At 41.1% G+C, this 15,404-nt stretch overlaps 1 protein-coding gene across 9 annotated transcripts in view; it reads left to right on the top strand.

The window, feature by feature from the left end:
- Nucleotides 1-15,404, top strand: part of TNRC6B (trinucleotide repeat containing adaptor 6B) — a 294,477-nt gene that overhangs the window by 203,557 nt on the left and 75,516 nt on the right. For all 9 annotated transcript variants that reach the window (XM_073006702.1, XM_038007409.2, XM_073006699.1 and 6 more), the window contains 2 exons: nt 1,799-1,886; nt 6,497-6,518. In XM_073006702.1, coding sequence (XP_072862803.1) covers nt 1,799-1,886; nt 6,497-6,518 — 110 coding nt within the window. The remainder of the gene's footprint in view (nt 1-1,798; nt 1,887-6,496; nt 6,519-15,404) is intronic.

Raw genomic sequence — 15,404 nt, 5'->3', positions numbered from 1 at the left:
ATCTTACCGGTGTTTGTAAATCCATTTTCTTAAAGGAGGGCACTGCTGCTGCAGGTGGATTTTCTCCATGCGTTTCACACCTAGACAGAGGCACACAATCTGACTCCAAAGAAATCCAGCATGAGACCTAAGGAAATTTCAGTAAAATCTCCTCCTTGGTTGGGTGGATTTTGCATATTAGGCTTTTATATCTTTATACCCAGAAGTGCAGAGGGAGAAAGGCTAATATTTGAATGCGGACAAAGTCAGTGACAACATGTAGGTAAAATAATTTTTAAGCCTTTTTTTCTATAAATAAAACATTATTATGTATTCATGAGAGCCCACCTCAGTTTTCATCCATGGTTCCTTTTGTATAGTTTCAGTATGTTAAACTAGATCTCTGCTTCCCAAAGTTGAGTCCTTCAGGAACCATCTTTATGATTTTGCCATGTTTGCAAACCTGTTACTCCCTTAATCTTTAATTTGACTCACTTGTAATTCGGCCTTATTCTAGGTGATATCTGTGAAACCATGGATTTGTTAACTGTTGGGTGTTCTGAGGACCTGGGAACTAGATCTTAAAGTCTCCTCACAACAATGAAATTCCATAAGCATAGAGTCTGTCTGGGGTTTCCCACTGTGAGCTTTGAAGTTACTGCGGTTGGTTGAGTGTATGTTTTTTCCCAGTTGATACATAGAGTGAAAGTTGACAGCATTCCAATAAATGTTACTTTTCAAATGTGTGCTGTAAATTACAGTGTCTTAATTTCTTCAGATTCAGCATATTTCTCCAACTAGAATGTTTATGATTGTGTATCATTTTTATTCTAATTCAGAGGAGCAAAACCTGATTGTCTTAATTCATGTGTACAGGAAGATGTAGTAGTGAATTCACCCAATAGGGAATACGTTTATTTATTTTATTTTATTATTATTTTATTTTTGAGGCAGAGTCTGGCTCTGTTGACCGGGCTGGAGTGCAGTGGCACTATCTCAGCTCACTGCAGCCTCCACCTCCCAGGTTCCAGTGATTGTCCTGCCTCAGCCTCCCGAGTAGCTGGGACTACAGGAGTGTGCCACCACACCCAGCTAATTTTTGTATTTTTAGTAGAGACGGGATTTCACTATGTTGACCAGGCTGGTCTCAAACTCCTGACCTCAAGTGATCTGCCTGCCTTGGCCTCCCAGAGTGCTGGGATTACAGGCGTTAACCACCACGCCTGGCCTGGAATACATTGATTTATAGGACACTCAGTGCCTGCCTTAGAAAACACAAGTAGAAAACATATAAAACATACAGTATTAATAATAAATATAGAAAAAAAATTTGGAATACAGAGCATAGAGCTTTATGTTCACCACTCTGAAGATGTCATGGAAAAACATCTAATTTATGATAAATACGTATGTACCATAATTGAGTTAATATATTCTGCATTATCTGTGAGGAATACTGCCCAGAAGCCATCTGGATATTGTCATATTCAAATCAGGTCCTTTGCTGAGTGGAACTATATTAATCGTGTGTATGTTTGTGTGTGTATTCTTTTAGGTAAGATATTATAAAAGCTCACCTTAATAGGCTTCTTTGAAACCAAACTTAATGTCATGTTTTGCAAAAGGGGTGACAAACCAAGATGTGGGAATAATTAAATGTGAGTTTTATGCATCCTTTTGATTTAAATGAAATACTGTGTTCTACTTAGTCACAGAGATGAAATGTCGTCTTGCACACCATTTACAAGCATTTAATTTGTTACAGAAATGGGTTGTGAATATAGATGTATAACCTTCTGCTATGATGTTACTTTAACAGAGAGAAGGAGCAAGAAAGGGAAGAACAGTTAATGGAAGACAAGAAAAGGAAGAAAGAGGATAAAAAGAAAAAAGAAGCCACTCAGAAGGTGAGTTTAATCAGTTAAGTCTGTCTTTATATCCACTAGGCATCCGGCATCCAGAAGAAGAAACTGTCTTGGCTGGAATACCCAATATCTTTTTTTTTTTTTCTCTGAGAGAGAGTCTCGCTCTGTTGCTCAGGCTGGAGTGCAGTGGCACCATCTTGGCTCACTGCAACCTCTGCCTCCCGGGTTTAAGCGATTCTCCTGTCTCAGCCTTCTGAGTAGCTGGGATTACAGGTGCCTGCCACCACGTCCAGCTAATGTCTGTATTTTTAGTAGAGACAGGGTTTCACCATGTTGGCCAGGCTGGTCTCGAACTCCTGTCCTCATAATCCGCCTGCCTCGGCCCCGCAAAGTGCTGGGATTACAGGCCACTGCGCCTGGCCTGAATACCTGATATCTCAGTAACGGTACTTGAGACATTAGTTTACTTAAAAGTTTTCATATTTGGAAGTGGGAGAAAGTTCAAGGTCTGTATTTGTTACCATAAAGTAGATGTTAAATAATGCTATGGCTGATTTTTTGAAAACAACAGTAAACAATATTAGAAAGGCAAGAGAGTTTTCAGACTCTCAATTCTTATTGTATTTCCTTATTTGTATATTAATTTAATCTACATTTTCTTAAGCATATAGAATAACTTTTAAAAACTGGCTAGAGGTTGCCCCGGTGTTCTTTTGGTCCCCCATGGTGCTGTGTCTACCTTCGGAGAATGACAAGTAGAAATCCCTCTCGGAAAGGATCTAGTGAGCCCACGTAGTGCTTTGGAGGATATGGCATTGTGTGGCTTTGAGGAATTGCTTAGAGAAAACCAGAGATGCTAAAAGAAGAAAGACAAAGGGCTGACGGCTGTCACCTGTCAGGTCTCAGGTGAGCGGTTTGTCCAGCAGAGTTGTCTAAGGCAGGGTGGTTAGAATGCGCCTGCCTTCCCTGTTTGCTTCAGAGCATGCCTCTCTACCCTGTCCGTTGTCCGATCTTACCTGTTTCCCCACCTTACCATTCTTTTTGCATCTCTTAACTTGGGCTGTGGCTCAGCAGGGGTTACTTTGGTGCCTTTTTGGAGGCAAGGTGATTTTCTGTCAGATATTGTCACTGCTATGTAAAGCATTTGCGAAGCAGGGCCTACTGTGGGACAGGTTTGAGGATCCCTGTGTTGGTGCTAGTTATCGAAGCTAAGTTTAGGGAGAAAGAAACTGTGACAAGGTTCAGAGGAAACTCTAGATTTAGAACAGAGTCAAGCCAATCAAACACAAGCCAGTATAACACTGCACGTTTTTCCAGCATTATTGGATATGGCGTTTCTCATAACTCAATTTTTTGAATTATTGAAATAATTATTTCAAATTATTGAAATAATTCAAAAAATTATTTTGAGTATCAGCATAAGAAAAATTCTGAAAATAGTTTCTGAACTGGATTGCATATGTCCCTGCCATGGATCACTTGAGCCCAGGAGGTGGAGGTTGCAGTGAGTAGAGATTGCACCACTCCACCCCAACCTGGGTGACAGAGTGAAATCTTGTGTCCAAAATAATAATAATAATAATAATAATAATGGAAGTCAGATAACAGCCCAGAGAAGTTTTTGTACTTCCCTTTGGGTCCACGGCCACATGCCCTGTCACTGAGGTTGCAGTATGCAGCTCCGCCAGCCGTGGGGTGTTCGTAGCATTGCCCCTGTGGTTTCTGGGCTCTTTTCCCTGTGCCTCGCACACATTGTGCCCTCCACCTCCAACTGGAGTGACGTGAGATTAAATCTCAGTGAAAGTTTCCTTTCCTTAGGACACTCACACATTTCGTCTACTAAGTTGTTACAAAAATCGGATTTTGCAGTCTCTGGAAATGAATGGTTAATAGATTGGGTATCAAGGAACTTGAGCAAAGGCTGTTAACAAGAGGATGCCAAACAGAGTGATTTAGAGAGTATATATTCCTTCTTCATTTTTAACATACATAACAGTGTTTTCTTAAACTACAAATATCAACGTCTAAAATGATTAATAAAATATGCCTCTGTAAACTTTCATTGGATTCCACAAAGAAAAATGATTTAAAATAAAGATGGTGTGACTGTAGTTGAGAGTGAATGAGATTATTTATGCAGAGAATGTAGTTTATGTAGCTGGATAATCTCTCCTGTGTGCTTTCATCTGCATTAAGAGCTGATTAAGAAGTGATGGCAAAGGGGAAAATCACCGTAAATAAAATTTCTAAGTGATTAATTTTATGAACAGTAAAAATTCTATCGTTTTTGCTCAAAAATGTTCCAGATCAGCTTGACACAGAATCTAGGCTGACGCAGGCTGGTGCATGGCCTTTGATCTTGTTTTATTATACTGAACCATTGCATAATTTCAGAATTAAATTCTGATTTAGCAGTTTTAAGGAGAGCACAAAGCTTACCATGTGATTATCTTCGTGGTTTCCAACCTTATTGTAGAGACAACGCCTCAGCTAGGAGCCATAAAATGTGCTATGATGCAAAGAATCGTGGAGAACGTGCCAGAGGTCTATCATGTGGTCAGTGGTTCGTTCATTCAGTCCGCAAACATTTGTGGTGCCTCTTCTAAGGGCTTCCACATCTTTCATGCTGCTTTCCCCAGCGCTTTATGACCACCTCTTTGTGTCCATCTTCACTGTTTGACTGACTGTAAGTTTCTTGGTTTTATTCGTATTTGTATTGCCAGTAACTAGGGCAGTGCCTGGTGCAGAATAATCACTCAGAAATTGTTTAATAAGTGAATGGTCAAGAATGAAGGTGGAAACATAATTTTCTTGAAGAATTGACACTTACTTAAAGCTAAAACGAAGTTACTTCCACACAGAAATTAAGCATGAGCCTTTTCCAGTGTTCATTGGTTGTAGCAGTTGGCTCTTCCTGGAGCCATCACTGAGTAAACTGTTAGATATCCATTCATGAGAGAGGTGTCAAAGAAGGATTCCATTCACATTCATTTAGGCTGATGCTGCTAATTGTTCAGTGTTGGCAGAACACATGCTTTGATTGTCCAGCTTTTTGCCGTCTGGGGGACAGCTCTTAACAGAACCCACATGATAAGACATATTTGACATTATTTGGGTCTGTTGCTTACAATGGGAAAGCACTGACTTCCTGTATATGACTGATCTTCAAAATGGCATTCTAAGAAATAGTTACAATGGTATAAAACCTAAATTGCCTTTGGGAATTGGTAAGTAGCTGCACATCATTCATTCTTGGATAAGTGGAGATATAGAAAAATCATACCAGAGTATTTTCAGTATAATTGAGCTCTGTAACAGTACTGGGAAACATTCATTTTTAAGACACTGGGTTCCACAAATTCACTGTAATAGAATTAGCTTGTCATTTAACACAGGAATGTAGGAGACACACCAGGATGTTCTATAGGTGGATCCTTCAACTCCTATTTAGAGTCTGATGATGTGTTGGGATCCATCACAAGGTGGGCTGGTCAGCTACAGGACCTTCCTTCCAAAGATGATTGTGTTTTTGTGAACCCCCATGGCCATAATCCAGTATGATTACCAGCCACAAATCATCAAACTTCTTCTTTGCTATATGAGTATTTTTATTACAAAAGTCAGATAACCAAATAAAAATGCTTTAAAAGATTAACAGTTGGGAAAATGAGTCAGAATCACCCATGATCTCAATAATTTAATGTAACCACTATTGCAATGATGACATAGTTCCTTTTGGATGTTTTGCTTATGCATCACCTTTTGTTTTATTGTTATAAATTAGATGCCCTCCTTTATTTTCCCCTCTTAAAAATATCAGAAGCAGTTTTCTATAAGGCTCCTAATCATCATTTCCAAACTCTCTGAAGTCCATTACTATGTTCAGCCTGTCCAACCTTCTAGAGGTTAATCATTTCTGTAAACGTATTAGTTACTATATAAAGAAATACTTTTTTTAAACAAAGCACCCTTGATTTGTCCAAAATTTACATATTTCAGTCTTCGTGCTATACTTCATGCTATTTTATATAAATGTTGATAATAACAGCAAACATTTATTGAGCACTCCATAGCGTATCTGATTTAATCCTTATAGCAGTCCTTTGCAGGGATATACTATTATTATCTCTATTCAGCAGATAATAGAAAACTGGGGATCTCATAGCCAGAAAGTGACAAGGTTTGGTTTTGAATCCTGCTTTCCGACCATGATGTCTGGTGTCTCTGATGACGAGTCCCTGAAGTTTTGCTTTTTAGATTTGAGATCAAGTGTTTGTGTCTATACTCATAGGGGAATCTTTTTGTGTCTATGGCTAATTTAGTTTCTGGGCCACATTCATGTGATTTTTCTCTAGTCATAGCAATCAAAATGCAAGTAGCATTCTCAGTACAGGGACCTCATCCTATAATGAGTGGAATGCTTTTTAGTTTTACTATTCTTCCTAATGGTGGTCATGTAAATTATAGCTGGACATATGGCCATAGTCTTTGGAAGGATGTCTGAACTGACTCCCAGCTCCTTTTTCTGGATTTCAGCTATGCCTGTGTGCCTGACAGCTTGGATTACTTGAGTTATCAGACTAAAGTAGTCTGAAAATATAGTACTGAATTAAAAAGCAAATCTCATTTACTTTTATCTGTTTATTTTGCAGGTCACGGAACAAAAAACCAAAGGTAAGTTTTTTTTTCTCTTTAAATTATTTAGAACCTTTTGTGTTTAGCTTTTACACTGTTGCTGACTCAGCCTCCAATCCACTGAAAAGAAAGTGGGCGTAGAGTAATTAAGGTGGGTTGTTTGCAGTCACTGAAGAGCAGTAATGACAAATTGAAAATACCTGTATTAGTGTTTCTAGTTGGCCTTAAATTTTTTAGGAGTCAAAAGAGTAAATACCTTGTTTTAAAAAGTTTATTGGTCATGGCTGGGCACGGTGGCTCACGCCTGTAATCCCAGCACTTTGGGAGTCTGGATTACCTGAGGTCAGGAGTTTGAGACCAACCTGGCCAATATGGCTGAGACCCCATGTCTACTAAAAATAAAAAATTAGCCAGACATGGTGGCTCATGCCTGTAATCGTAGCTCCTTGGGAGGCTGAGGCATGAGAATCGCTTGAACCCAGGAGGCAGAGGTTGCAGTGAGCCGAGATAATGCCACTGCACTCCAGCCTGGGCAACAAAGCGAGACTCTATCTCAAAAAAAAAAAAAAAAAAAGTGTATGGGTCATGATTTTGAATGGAACCTTTTCAAAACTTTTTTAAAGAATAATAGCAAAAAACAAACACCAGCTTTTAATTTACAGATGCGAATTACAACGGTTTGTCAACCACCTTGACTGATAGCATGCATTGAGTCTGATAATGGAATATTGCACCTAGGATGTTTACTCTGCCTTCTAAGCTAAAACTTGGAATATGCTTTTTTAAAAGATAATATATTTTGAGTAGCTTAACTCTGTTAAAAAATGTTATAAACGGGAGCAGGTGCCCCTTGGGTCATTCTCAACCTAATAGTCTGTGTTGTTTTGGCTTCTTGCTCTGCTGTTAATTTTGATCATGTAGTTTTGTCTGGTGATGTTCACACTTTCTTTCATTTCCCCTTCAGAATGAGAGAGTTAATTCTTTGAGATAGCTCCTCTCCTTGCCCACTTAAATATGTGTTTCTCAATTAGGTATGCATAAGAATCATTTGCATAAAATCATCAAAATACACAGTCCCAGGCCATGGCCCTAGCAGATGTATTTTGAAAAGCTCTGCAGGTGACCCCAGTACACATCCCTAGTTGAGAATCACTGCCTTAGATGAAGGGAATTAGATGTGACTATGATGACTTGGAGAAGGACAAGGGTGATGGAGAGGTCAAGGCTTGATGGGAGGCCCTGTAATGATTGGTTTCTTCATGGTTTTGTTTTGTTTTGTTGGACTACCAGACCAAAGCCTGTCACACAATGATGAAAGAGTAATAAGACAGTGCTAATTTCTTAGGAAACTTAGTTATGGAAAATAAATTCTCATATAACTAGGCGTTACTATAATAAATTTCTAACCAAAAGACATTTCAAAGGAGAATGTAGTCTGGGAGTTTGTAGTGAAGTGTAAAAGACACCATGGTTATTAGTTATAATTAATTGGTTACAGAGAATAGTATCTGCCCTTGTACATTTCCTCAGTTTCAGCCCAGAAGTAGGCTTTATTTTGGAAGGATCTTTGTAAATTACTTGCTTGAAATATAAATGATACTTTGCCATAGAAATAGTGTTATTCATGCTGGTACAGTGTCCATGCTTTCTAAACCAACATACTTTCTAGAAAAGGATTTGGGCACTTAAGTATTTGTATTTGTAGGGCTTTTTGATGATTTATGGGGACAACAGATGAGAAAATTGGCATTTTTTTTCCTGGACAGTCTAGACTCTGGTTGCTGGAATGTGGTGGTTGGGTTCCTAGGCTGGCCACAAGACTGATGCTTGCAAAGCCAAGTGTTAGTTGTGCTACAGAACTGAGCTGCTCTGTGTGATAAGTGGTGCTGGGAAACAGAAAATCTGTTAGGCGTCTTTTCTTATAGAAAAAAAATTGGGAGGGATACCAGACCTGTTCTCAAACACATTCTTCTTTCCTCTACCAGTCTTAAAAATCAAGCTTTCCTTTCTACTCACTACCCAAAATTTTTTTTTTCCACTTGGGCGCTTTCTCATACCTACTATGTCGTGGAATACAGTTTCACAGTCAACCTACTCTCCCTACCTCCCATCCCTCCAATCGAAAGATAACATTAAATAATCCTAAAGGGAGATGAGAGGCCATTTCAATCTCCTAAGGGATTTAATTGTTATATAGCAAGTAAAAATACCAGTTGTCCCTGGGGTATGTTAAGAATGTAAACAGAGGGAGGGCCTGACCTTTCTAGTGTTGGGTCTAGGTTTACAGCCACATCTTCATCTTTATTCCCAGTAGCCCACCTTGGTACTCTTAAGTCTCCTCCTTCTTCTCTTACCTCAGCTAAAATGTCTGGGGGACATATTCCTCTTCCCAAAGATAGTGTCTTTCTCAGGCAATCTCCCCTTCACTCTGAATCTATCCATCTTTCCCCAACAGTTGCTAGAAGCACAAAGAAAAGACCGTTGGTACCAAGTCCCTGGTTGTATAGAGGACCGAAGTGAGATTTTTCTGTATTTCAGAGTAGTAGTGCATTCATTATATATTCTTCCTGTATTCTCCACCATTTAAAAAAAATTGTGAGAATTCTGCAGAGGAATAGGATAGAGATTTCAAGTGGAGGTTATGTGAAGACATAGGCTAGAGCTGGCTTGCTACCCAGGTATCAAATAATAGAAAGCACTTAAGGTAGAAACTAATATCCTCCTTCGTTGGATTTTAGAGTAGAACTGAAAGAGTTTGAAGAATTGATGTAATCATTCAGATTTAACAGGGATGAAGTTTAGGATTAAAAAGCCCAATTGCATAGACTGTGTAATAGAGGAGGTTGGACATATAAATTTAGCCTTGTTAAAAAGATGTTAGGGGCCAGGCACCGTGATACAGGCCTGTAATCCCAGCTACTCGAGAGGCAGAGATAGGAGGATTGCTTGAGCCCAGGAGTTCAAGGCTGCAGTGAGCCATAATTGTGCCACTGTACTCCAGCCCGGGCAATGGAACGAGATCCTGTCTCAATTGAAAACAACAAAAAAAAAGATGTTAGAGTGATGGCTGGCTTTAATGAGAGTGTATCAGCATAAGATGACCTTAAACTGCATTAGTAGGCCGAGCGCGGTGGCTCACGCCTGTAATGCCAACACTTTGGGAGGCCAAGGCAGGTGGATCATAAGGTCAGGAGATGGAGACCTTCCTGGCTAACACAGTGAAACCCCATCTCTACTAAAAATACAAAAAATTAGCCAGGCGTGGTGGCGGGCGCCTGTAGTCCCAACTACTCAGGAGGCTAAGGCAGGAGAATCGCTTGAACCCAGGAGGTTGAGGTTGCAGTGAGCCAAGATCATGTCATTGCACTCCAGTTGGGGCAACAGAGCAAGACTGTCTCAAAAGAAAAACAAAAAACAACAAAAAAACCCCTGCATTAATAGACATACACTATCCAGGAAGGGATTTACACTTCCTGCACCACACTATGAAAAGGAACAGAGAGCAACCTCCATGGACCATGTGGAGTTCAAGCCAGATTGGGCAAGGAATTTGTCAACTCAGAAAAGTTTAAACACCTGGGCTCGTTGAGCTCCCAGAGCAAGGCTTCCTGCTTGGGGAACCTCAGGTAACTGTCTTCAAAACTTTGAAGGACTCTAGTGCCTGACACTTAACAGTTCCTTGGTAGTTATCTGTTAGATATTTTGTTCAGTGAAGCTTATTCTTCAAATAGCACCAATGGTGAGTCAAAGCCAACAGCGAAAAGCTTCTAGCTCAGTAGAAGTTAAATTTTTTAGGTGTTGTCCTTTACCACTGGGACACAGCTGAGAGCAGCACCTTCTCCATCAGCATACCTGGGGGTTATGGGCCATCGCAGGACATTAGCTACCACTCTTTGTTTTGAGCCTATTTCAGAAGACATAGTACAGTGAGTACAGGATAACCTTGAGTCTACTCATTTATTACTATTGGAGGGGTCCCCTCCATTAAATAATTTATAAACTACTTACAATACCCCTTACACCTTGTAGAAACACCTGTGTGTTCTAACACAGTGGTGGGAAGCCACTTGTTCAGAGATGAAACTGGCTGCCTCTGAGAGAGTGAATGAATGGTGAGGTATTACAAGACATGTGGCTCCGATAAATTAGCACGAAAATAGTCCAAACAGGAGGTAATGAGGACTTGAACCTGATTAGGAGCAGTGATGGTAAAGGGGAAGGAAGGAATTGAGAGAGGCTTTAGTTTAACTTACTGTTGATTGGATAATGATAATGTGGGTGGGGGGCATTGAGAAGTCTAAGATACGAAGCAGGTTTCTGACTTGAGCAGCTGGTTGGGTGATAAGTTCATTCTTTGAGGGTGAAGAAATGGGATTGGGGCTAGGAAACAAATTTGAGAGGAAGGGAAAGATGGTAAGTGGTAGTTAAAGCCTGAGCATGGAAGAATTTGTACGCAAGGAACTGAAATGTGGAAAGGGTGCAGGCCCTATCGTCACATTGATTTTGTTTTGTTTTGTTTTTAAGCCACTACTTATGGCCAAGTTCCTTTGCTATTCGCCAGTCAAAAGCCAGCATTGCTTTTATGACTGTGGACAAAATTGGCCTCGCTGCCTATTTTTGCACTGCCCATGAGCTAAGAATATTTTCTATGTTTTTTTAATTATTGGAGAAAAAATGGGGACAGTATTTCATGACATGTGAAAATGACAGGAAATTCATATTTCACTGTCGGTAAATAAAGTTTTATGGGAGCACAGCCACACTCATTTGTTTACACATTGTCTATGGTGCTTTGGCCCCACAAGTGCAGAGTTGAGTTGTTGTGATGAAGGCCATATGGCCAGTAAACCCTAAAGTATTTACTATCTGGCCCTTTACAGAAAGTTTGCTGATCCCCCCGATCAAGAGTAGGAGAAGCCCACACAGAAAGAGGAAGGGAAAAGCTGAAGAGCTAGCTGGAGCATGTCTCACAGAAACAGGAGGGAGGGAATGACGAGTGGTATCAGAAGCTGCAGAAAAATCAAAGAAGAAAAGGTCTAAAGCGGGCTGGTTAGACTGGCAACCAAGATCACTAGTGACTTATGGGGAAAGAAGCTTGCAGGGGGATGTTTAAGGCAAAAGCCAGTGTGTGTTGGGTTAAGGAGGGAGTGGAAGGTAAAGAAATAGAGGCAGTGCTGAGAGGTTACTGAAAATTGTTCAGTACACATTGACCGCTCACTGCGTGTCATCAGATTTAAAATGTTCAGCCTAGAATGTCTTTTCTAGGCCTTGTTTGTATTTTAGCTACTACTTTAAAAACGTTTCTAGGTCATTCTTTTTTATGTTTGATACCATTGAGATAGTTAAAGGAAATAATAGTTTGTACTAGTTCTGTGTAGCTGCTGTGTTCAGAACCCTGCCTGGTTCGGAAGTTTCTTAAAGAGCCCTTTTATCCGAAAAAGTAGCATCTAATTGGAGTTTTCAGAAATAGGGGCAATTAGAAGTTTAAACTGTGAGATGCAAGAATGGAATACGATAAATGGGATGAGGAAGGGGAGGAGATTCAATTCAATGGTTCTTAAAAGTAAATGGAGGGACAGGCATGGTAGCTCATGCCTTTTATCCCAGCACTTTGGGAGGCTGAGGCAGGTGGATCACCTGAGGTCAGTAGTTTGAGGCCAGCCTGGCAAACATGGTGAAACCCCGTCTCTACTAAGAATACAAAATTAGCCAGGTATGGTGACACACACCTGTAATCCCAGCTACTTGGGAGACTGAGGCAGGAGAATTGCTTGATCCTGGGAGGCAGAGGTTACAGAGAGCCGAGATCACGCCACTGTATTCCTGTACTCCAGTCTGGGCAACAAGAGTGAAACTCCGTCTCAAAAAAAAAAAAAAAAGTAAATGAATGAACAGCCAGGTTCGGTGGCTCACGCTTGTCATCCCAGCACTTTGGGAGGCCAAGGCAGGCAGATCACCTGAGGTCAGGAGTTCGAGACCAGCCTGGCCAACATAGTGAAACCCCGTCTCTGTTAAACATACAAAAATTAGCCAGGCGTGGTGGTATACGCCTGTGATCCCAGCTACTCCGGAGGCTGAGGCAGGGGAATCACTTGAACCCAAGCGATTCTCCTGCCTCATGAGGTGGAGGTTGCAGCAAACTGAGATCCTGCCACTCCACTCTACCCTGGGCAACAGAGCAAGACTCTGTCTCAAAAAAAAAAAAAAAAAGTAAATGAATGGAAATTAGAAAATAGGATACATAGCTTTCCCCCACAATGTTTTTATTTCCCTATAGTACTGAGATCATGTTTAAGCCACAAACCTTTCCTCTGGAAATTAAGAAACTATGCCCTTACTTTGAACAGCTCGTCTTTAGAAAAACTTGCACAACTTACAAATCCTTAAGATTCAGAAAAGAGACAGCCTGAAAAGTAACATATTCAGACTTAACAATAGCTTCTCTTGCCCTTTATCTAACATTCTGGACCATGATGATGGGTGACGCACATGGATTCTGATGTCTTAAGTTTGGACTTTGGGAGTCAATTTGGATCAGACCTCCCGCCTAAAAAGCTGCATTGCTCTCCAATTAGTGCTGGCAATTCTGGTTGGCCTTTAAAGGCTTAACATTCTTGGATTCATAGAAAGGTGTGATTTTAAAAATAGAATAAGAATTCACTCAGGTGCTGAAACACAGTTTGCTATGACTAAGGTGGTGTCTTGGGCGTTTTCTGACTGTTTCCTGGAGGTTTTGTTTTTCTTCTTTTTATACTTTGACCTGTTTGTACGTGATGTCCTGGAGTTTGAATGACTAATCTCCTGGGCCAGAGCACACTGTATTGGGAGGAAAGTGGTTGAGGTGTGTTCCCATTTTATAATGACTTTATCATTTACAATCCATTCTGTCTCTGATGTGGTGGGAAAGTGCCCTGAGGAACTTTTGCAAGGAATCTTACATGATACGTGATACCTACCAAATTTCTTCGGTTGAAACAGTGCTGTGAATGTTTTAAAGTGAGTCAAACTGAAGTTCAGCACTCAGTCCTGCAGGTCACTGTGTCTTGTCTTGTTTTTCTGGATTGAGTTAAAAGTATGTAGTAGACCTGGTTAACTTATAATGAAGATTCTAGACCTTTTATAGAAGGGCAGCCTTACAGAAGCAGCTCTTTCTGTCCTAAAAACCAGTTTGGATGAATTTCTCCAGTCTCTGCCAACTTCTTGTTTATTCTCGTAATAAGATAAAAGGGGATTGCGAATGCCTTATGCTATAGAATCCGCCAATAACAGATAGAAAATTAATATTAAATAATCTTCATCCGTTCATTTACCAGTTATGTATCCATCTATTAGATAATGACTAATTTTATTTTCTTTCTTTCTTTTTTTTTTTTTTTTTTTTTTTGAGACGGAGTCTTGCTCTGTGGCCCAGACTGGAGTGCAGTGACGGGATCTCAGCTCACTGCAAGCCCCGCCTCCCAGGTTCAAGCAATTCTCCTCCTCAGCCTCCTGAGTAGCTGGGACTATAGGTGCACGCCACCACACCCAGCTTACTTTTGTATTTTTAGTAGAGGTGAGGTTTCACGATGTTGGCCAGGATGGTCTCGAACTCCTGACCTTGTGATCCACCTGCCTTGACCTCCCAAAGTGCTGGGATTACAGGCGTGAGCCACTGCGCCCAGCCGACTAGTTTTGTTTTCTTTTTTTTTTTTTTTTTGAGACGGAGTCTCGCTCTGTCGCCCAGGCTGGAGTGCAGTGGCGCAATCTCGGCTCACTGCAAGCTCCGCCTCCCGGGTTCACGCCATTCTCCTGCCTCAGCCTCCCGAGTAGCTGGGACTACAGGCGCCCGCCACTGCGCCCAGCTAATTTTTTCTATTTTTAGTAGAGACGGGGTTTCACCGTGGTCTCGATCTCCTGACCTTGTGATCCGCCCGCCTCGGCCTCCCAAAGTGCTGGGATTACAGGCGTGAGCCACCGTGCCCGGCCAGTTTTGTTTTCTTAAGTCACACATTTATTCTGCTTATCAGATTTTGGATCCTCTGACCTCCACTCCCCCTCCCCTTACTGGGATGCCTAGTGCTGCCTTGTGATTGGCTGAAGTTAGACATGGGGTGGCCTGGAAGTTGCTGCAGGCACTTCCTGTCACCCACAGTGTGTTAATGTCTGGTAGTGGCATAGATTGGGCCGCTTGATTTCTGATGATGCTGTATCTCTCTCATAAAGGAGCCAGTTCAACAAGCGACATGCTGGCCCAGCATCATTTTAGCAGTCAAAGCAGTGTTACCCACAGAGCTGGCCGTGACGTTACCCTGGGAGGCAGGGACTTGGGCCTCAGAATCATCTGAACTATCAGGCTTGATGATTATTTCTGTACGACTTCCAGCCTCTATTTGCCAGGCAAAGTTTATGGAGAGGGTAGTGATCTTTTGGCAGCATGTAGTGAGGGAGGTACAGATCTCAGAGAGCCTTCTCTGTAGGTTCAAGGGGGAGAGCCAGAGGATCCGGCAGAGTGCAGCTTCATGGTTGCCCCGACATTCCCACACTATGCGGGCCATTTTTAAAATTGAGGTCAAAAAATCGAATTATTTAAAGTAAATAGAAAAAGTATTTACATTTAACAAAAGCAAAAAGATTTGCAACATTTCTAGTATTTACACAGAGAGCGGTGCAAGTCTTTGAGTCCAGGTAGCTGTAGAAACCAAAACCAAGCTGAGTTTGTGATTTTCCAGACCTGGAGTTTCTTGTAAGAGTCTACTCTGTGCCATGCCCTAAGGAAAAAAGAAAAGATGAAAGATGGGTCCTTGCCCTCAGGTAGTCATGGCCTGGTGAGGGAGAAGGACTTGTAAGTGGAGAATTTCTGTGGCAGAGAGAGATGGGACTTGTAAATGGAGAATTTCTATGGTAGAGATAGATGGACTTTTGAATGGAGAATTTTCATGGTAGAGA

Source organism: Chlorocebus sabaeus, chromosome 19, assembly GCF_047675955.1.
Source record: "Chlorocebus sabaeus isolate Y175 chromosome 19, mChlSab1.0.hap1, whole genome shotgun sequence".
Lineage (NCBI taxonomy): Eukaryota > Metazoa > Chordata > Mammalia > Primates > Cercopithecidae > Chlorocebus > Chlorocebus sabaeus.
This window is presented reverse-complemented; position numbering and strand designations above follow the sequence as displayed.